Source organism: Camellia sinensis, chromosome 1, assembly GCF_055761805.1.
Source record: "Camellia sinensis isolate YWXY chromosome 1, ASM5576180v1, whole genome shotgun sequence".
Lineage (NCBI taxonomy): Eukaryota > Viridiplantae > Streptophyta > Magnoliopsida > Ericales > Theaceae > Camellia > Camellia sinensis.
In genome coordinates this window covers 138,743,581-138,750,363 of record NC_138961.1, presented here as the reverse complement: position 1 = coordinate 138,750,363, position 6,783 = coordinate 138,743,581, and the positions used below count along the sequence as shown (strand labels likewise).

Here is a 6,783-nt window from a genome sequence, read left to right as displayed (position 1 = left end):
TAAAATAAAATAAATTTTTATTTAATCTACCTAAAAATAATTAAAATATATGTTTAATATTACTATTATTTAATAAATAATTGAAAAGGAAAAAATAGTCATTTAAGCATTTATCCTTCTCTATAATATCTCAAACAAACATAGGATTTATATTCTATCCAATTAAATAGTCATCTCCTGACATCTAATCACATGACTAAACAAATACAAGATATAAATAACAGTCTGATGGATTCAAATCCTACTTTATTCAGTCCGTCCAAACAAATACACCCCCAAGGGTCTCATCTCACTTTGGTCTCTACATATGAAATCATGACAATCAATCCCTGCACTTTTATTCAAATCCTACTTTGATCCCTACACAAGTGTCGATGTCCCTCTTTTGTTACTTTTTTTTTAAATCTTTAATACAATCTAGTCATGTAACAAAAATGTGATTACGAAATGAAAGTAAAAAAGGAAAATCATTCATGTTTCCCACCAATACACTTTGTCCTACGTGATAAGCACATAAGAGTTATATTGGGATAAAAATGTAAAAAAGTAGAGCTTTTTGAAATTTAAAAAAAAATAAAAAATAAAATAAAATAAAACGACAAAGAAATCAAAAAGAAAGAAAGATGAATAGATAAAAGATTGCATTACCATGAAAAATAGAATTTCGTGATTTCAATTTATGCAAAACCATAATCCATCTTCTTAATTGTTCACAATCTGCTTTTTATTTTAGTATAATACAGTCATATTTTGATATAAATTTTGAGATAAAATGTGTATTGTTGAAAAATGTAGATGATTTTCCTTTCTTATCCTCATATCATAGTCACATTGCTATCACATAATTAGATTTTGTTAAAGATTTAAACAATTAAGTAACAGAAAGAGGATATTAAATACTTGTGTAGAGACTAAAGTAGGATTTGAGTAAAAATTGAGGAGGTTGACTGCCATGATTTCATGTGTAGGGACCATAGTGCGATTTGACCAGAAGTACAGGGAGTTGACTGTCATGATTTCATGTATAGGGACCATAGTGCGATTTGACCAGAAGTACAGGGAGTTGACTGTCATGATTTCATGTATAGAGGCTAAAGTGAGATTTGGTGTAAAGTGTAGGGGTGCAAAGTGTAATTTACCACATTACGTGATAAAGCCACAGCTTCTCTCCAATCTGAAATCGGACTGGATGGTGTTATTGGGCTGTTGTGGGCCTAATTCTGGGCCTAACTCGATAATCCAAAACGTTCAATGTGTAGAGCTTGTGAAGTACATTATTCTTGCAAAAAAATCATATTGATCGAATATTGATAATTATTTGATCAACTTGCTTTTGTTTCAATAGCAATTATGATTTTAAAAATAAATTGTAGATACAAATGCAAGATGATGAAATGGCTATCAATATCTGATTAACGTGATTTTTTTTTTTTTTTTGTAAGAATGATATATTCGACGAGGTCTACACATTAAACAATTTGAATCATCAAAATAGATTTAGAGTCAAGCCTACTGCAACCCAGCAGCACCATCCAATCCGCTTTCGAACTGAGAAGAGCTGAGCCCAACTTGAAAATCTCACTTCACAAAAGCACTTCATAACTTTATCTCTATTTGTATTTCTTGTCATTCATCTGCCCTCTTGTCGCGTACTAGCTCCCTTCTCTTCGTACCCTCAAAAGTATAATAGATATATAAATTAAGGCCTCGTTTGGGAACAGTCTTTTTAAGTAATTTTTTTGTTTTTTAACTAAAATATGATGTAAAAAAAATTAGTATGTTTGGAATGACTTTTTTATTTTTTACGAAAAGATGTGCAAAAAGTAGAGAAAAAATAAAATCTTTGACTTTTTTGTATAAATTGACTTTTTAATTTTTTCTAGTGACTTTTTGACTTTTTAATTAAAAAAGTCACTTTCCAAATGAGGCCTAAGTAATGCTAAAGACCCATACATTTATATCCAAAAATTTACCCATAATGATGTGGTATAGGAGTTGGGCCCACTATTATTAAGTGTGTAACAAATCAAAAATTGAAATATATCATGGGTAAAATTATGATTATTTTTTAAAATATCAAACATTTTTCCATATAAACCGACTTCCAAGGATTCGCATTATTATTGTAAAGCCATTTGCAACGGTTCCAATTATGGGTTGATTATTCCATTCAAAAAGACGTTGAATGAAAGCTAAATGGATCCTACGTCATTCTCAAATTGGTTGTTTAGATCATATCCATCTTCTTCTTTTGTATTATTTGTATGGCCGTTGTGGAGAGGAAGCAGATATTGAGGAAATGTCAACTAAATTTGGTTTAAAAATCTATTCGTGACGACACTAGCTAGACCTATTAACCTCTAAATATTATAAAAACTATATCAAATTAAAGATTAAACTATGAAAGAAAATTTAATACACAATTGAAAATATAAAATAAATAATATATTAAAATAATAATAAATACATCAAACAAATCTAGTAGTAAAAAATGAATTTCTAACCTCTTAACGAAGTAGATGAGCCCTTGGCTAATGAACTAGATTTATAAACATTCAAGATTGATTGTCAGCATTTTTTATTTTTGAGAGTAGAGTAGATTAGACATAATAAAATTGTTTAAATTTGTACCAACTAGAAATTATAGAAAGGGTCAAGAACACCACGTGACCATGTGTTCGTTCAATAGTATTTTATGATTTATCTTTTCTTATTTTTTGAATCATATATAACCATTTAATCATCTTAATATTAGACAAACACACATATCAGTATAGTATTCTCGAAAGACATAATAATTACTTGAAACCAAGGGCTGGGTGACATTATGGCATCAAGCACAAAAATATTGGAACGTTAAGAGTGGTGTATAAAGTGTTCACAAATTTTTACAGAAGTAACGAATGTCATCCAAAACATATACCATATTACAAGGAATTATTGTTATTATTATAATTATTTCTTCAGAGTATTCAAGTCCTGTATAGGCATGCATGCAAAGAGCTGGCATGAGGGGGGACTATCTTGGGAGTTCACCATACAAAATTATGAATGAATGAGTTGTACTCTAACGTAATTCCCACCTTATAAATCCCCCAGAGTTCATCATCCTCAAATCACCATCAACACAAAGAGACACATACGCAGATCTTTCTTGAGAACTTGGCAGTGATGGCGCTTCCCATAGTTGTACTGTTCATAGTGTTGTTAAGTATGAGCTTTCAGATATTGGAAGCTCAAGCACAGCTCCAAGTGGGATTCTACAGAGACAAATGCATTGCTGCAGAATTAATAGTGAAAGAAGAAGTTGAAAAGGCCTTTGCCAGAGACAAAGGAATCGCTCCTGGTCTCATAAGAATGCATTTTCATGATTGTTTTGTTAGGGTAATTTTTATTTTTATTTCTTCTTATTAATTTCTTGAGGTTGATCATCAATTAACAATGGGTTTCATTTCATTTAATGTCTGAACTTTCAGGGCTGTGATTGCTCAATTGGTATAGACTCAACCCCGAACAATCTGGCAGAGAAGGATGGTCCACCCAATGGCATTACTCTTCGCGGCTTTGAAGTGATCGAAAATGCCAAAACCAGGCTCGAAACTCAGTGCAAAGGGGTCGTCTCTTGTGCTGACATCCTTGCTTTTGCAGCCAGAGATTCTGCCCGTATTGTCAGAGATTGCATTAATTTCTTTAATAACGGCTTTTTAAACATCTTAATTTTTATCTGAAATAATAGTTTTGGGTATGCAGACGGGAGGCCTTTCCTGGGATGTCCCAGCAGGAAGGCGGGATGGGAGGATTTTGCATGCTGCAGAGACCATCGACATTCCTGCTCCCTTCGATAACCTAGATCAAGCCACTCAGGCATTCGCTAAGAAAGGGCTAACACAAGAAGAAATGGTTGCACTCGCTGGTATATATAAATAATTTTTGTTACTGTATTCAGTGACATATTAGCCGATACTGTTTAATATCACCAACACATGACTTATTGTTGATACCATTATTTAAAACCATGCTTGACTGTAACAGTGAAGGTATTCTAATAACTAACCCAATTCACCTACTTGAGCACTTGACTTTTTGGCAACCTCTTAAAAACCAATCTATTGTTTACAAAAAAAAAAAAAACTCATTTTGCTAAAAAGCAGTTCATTTTGGTACGAATTAACTTTTTTTAACATTACCTTTTTGTTGTCTTATATTTTGCCAGTAAGCTAGTTTTTTTTAGCTAACTCTCGAAGTAGCTCGTACTTGATTTTTCATGTTTTGGTACAGGAACACATACTATTGGTCGCTCTCATTGCTCTTCATTCAGTAACAGATTGTACAACTTCAGCTCGACAAGAAGCCAAGATCCAAGCTTAGATCCCTCATACGCAGTGCAGTTGAAGCAGCAATGTCCTAGAGGTCCCGGGGGAAACATTGATCCTAATATAGTGGTTCAGATGAACTTCAGCCCCGCTCTACTGGACCGAAGCTATTATTCAGACATTCTTATGCATCGTGGTTTGTTCACATCTGATCAAGCGCTCACTACTGACCCAACCACTACTGATCAAACAAAAATGTATGCATCAAATGGGTTAGCTTGGCAGGAAGATTTTGTCGACGCAATGATCAAGATGAGTCAGATTGAAGTCCTCACCAGAACTGAAGGAGAGATTCGATCCAACTGTGGGATGATCAATCCATAAGACCTTGATTTCATTTTCGTGTAATCACTTTAACAAACATAATAAGCTCTATCTGATGCAAATTAAGTCACCATTACCGAAATAACCGTTAAAAACAATTAATGTTTTGAAGGTTGAAAACTACTGCCAATACAGTTTTGGCTTCTACCAAAGTATGACATATTTTAGTGTTTTAAATGGTTGTACTTTTGATTTAGAAATAAGATTCTCTTCAAGAAATGGCGTTCTTAATTTAATCATCGATTAATTGAGAGATGGTATCATATATATAAATATATATAAATTTAGGCATCATCGTGATCATATTGACAAGCATTTACAATAATTAACACAAAGCCACGGTATTATTACATTCGGTGTTTTCACACTGCAATACCAGTATATAGAACTCTTTTCATTGTGTTCTGCTTAATATATATGCACCTAATGAGGTTTGCAGCAGATCCTCCTTTTGGAATACTCTTCTTAACCTCAAGGTCTCTTTCCCTTTTCCGTGGTGCTTGGGAGGGGATTTCAATGAGATAAGGCATATGGGAGAGAGAGTTAGTTGTTCTCGGAGAGATAGGGGTATGAAACAACTTAATGAGTTTATAGATGCTTGTGAACTGAATGACCTTCATCTCTATAATAGAAAATATACTTGGTGTAATACTCAAGAGGCATAGAAATGAAGCTGAATTGATAGGGTCTTGCTAAGCCCTAAATGGTTGATTCACTTCAATATGAAGCTTTGGGGACTGCCTCAGCTCATATCAGATCATTGCCGTTTATTGTTGATGGAAGACGAAAGAGATTGGGGCCCCAAACCTTTCCGATTTATCAACGCTTGGACTTTGCATCCCAGTTTCACTCATCTCTTTACTACTTGTTGGAAGAATTCTAATTTTGTGGGTTGTGCTGGTTATGTAATCCAACAAAAACTTAAGCACCTCAAGCTGGAATTAAAGAAATGGAATTCGGAAGTGTTTGACAATGTCTCATCTAGGCTCAAGGCTGCAGAGAATGAATTGCATGCACTAGACATTACTGCGGAGGCCAGAGACCTACTTGTTTAAGAAAAGGACAGAAGAAGGGCGGTTAGAGGTGAAGTGTGGAAGCTCTTTAAAAGAGTGGAGTGGTTATGGCATCAGCAATCCAGATTGAATTGGTCCCTATAGGGAGACAAAAATACTAGGTATTTTCATGTTATTGCAAGTACTCGACAAAGTAGAAATATGATTAACTCCATTTCAATAAATGGTGTGTCCTATGAGGAACCTGGTAGAGTCAAGCATAAGGTGCTCCTTCATTTCAAGAATCAATTCAAGGAAAGTTGGGTGAATAAACCTGTGTTGGATAAGGATTTCAAATCAATTAAGGGCAGCTCCGTATCTCTCCACCTGGTTTTTGACTTCACTGAAGTAGAGGTTTTGGCAACCATCAAAGAGAGTAATGGTAACAAAGCTCCGGACCCGGATGGGTTTAACTTGTTGTGCTATCAAAAATTTTGGAAAGTTATGAAACAGGAGATCATGCAATTTTTTAGAGATTTTCACACAAACAGTATGGTATCAACAGCTCCTTCATTACCCTCATTCCCAAGCTTGTCGATTCCATTAATCTGACTGATTATAGACCCATTAGCCTGGTTGGTTCTCTATACAAAATTTTGGCAAAAGTTCTTATGCATAGGATGAAGCCAGTGATGCCCTCAATTATTGATGAGACTCAGACAGCTTTTATAGGTGGAAGGAATATCATTGATGAGGTGTTTATTGCAAATGAAGTAGTTGATGATTGGAATAAGAGTAAACGGCAAGGGCTAATTATCAAGTTGGACTTCAAGAAAGCCTTTGATTCAGTAAACTAGGAATTCTTGTTCTCCATAATGTCCAGTTTTGGTTTTGGGTCTAAATGGATCTCTTGGATGAAAGCCTGTGTGTCCTCAACCCGGATCTCCATACTAATGAATGGATCACCAACTAGTGAGTTCTCTCCACAAAGAGGCCTTATGCAAGGAGACCCATTATCACTATTCCTATTCAATATTGTGGCTGAAGGGCTTAATATTCTTCTTACCAGAGCAATTAATCTTGGCATCCTTAAA

At 34.5% G+C, this 6,783-nt stretch overlaps 1 protein-coding gene across 1 annotated transcript; it reads left to right on the top strand.

Annotated features, from left to right (window-relative positions):
- The first annotated feature begins 3,171 nt into the window (after positions 1–3,171).
- LOC114319238 (peroxidase 5-like) lies at positions 3,172–4,697 on the top strand. Its single transcript, XM_082914613.1, has 4 exons — positions 3,172–3,384; positions 3,477–3,668; positions 3,751–3,913; positions 4,279–4,697. The coding sequence occupies exons 1-4, from the start codon at positions 3,172–3,174 to the stop codon at positions 4,695–4,697; spliced, it is 987 nt and encodes a 328-aa protein (XP_082770739.1).
- Positions 4,698–6,783: the final 2,086 nt, after the last annotated feature.

What these genes read in the sequence shown, in the direction of transcription:
- LOC114319238 (XM_082914613.1), top strand. Translation starts at nt 3,172, where the DNA reads ATGGCGCTTCCCATAGTTGTACTGTTCATAGTGTTGTTAAGTATGAGC. An exon ending in CCAGAGATTCTGCCCGTATT is followed by an intron (nt 3,669 to 3,750) that starts GTCAGAGATTGC and finishes TTGGGTATGCAG; the next exon opens with ACGGGAGGCCTTTCCTGGGA. An exon ending in AGAAATGGTTGCACTCGCTG is followed by an intron (nt 3,914 to 4,278) that starts GTATATATAAAT and finishes GTTTTGGTACAG; the next exon opens with GAACACATACTATTGGTCGC.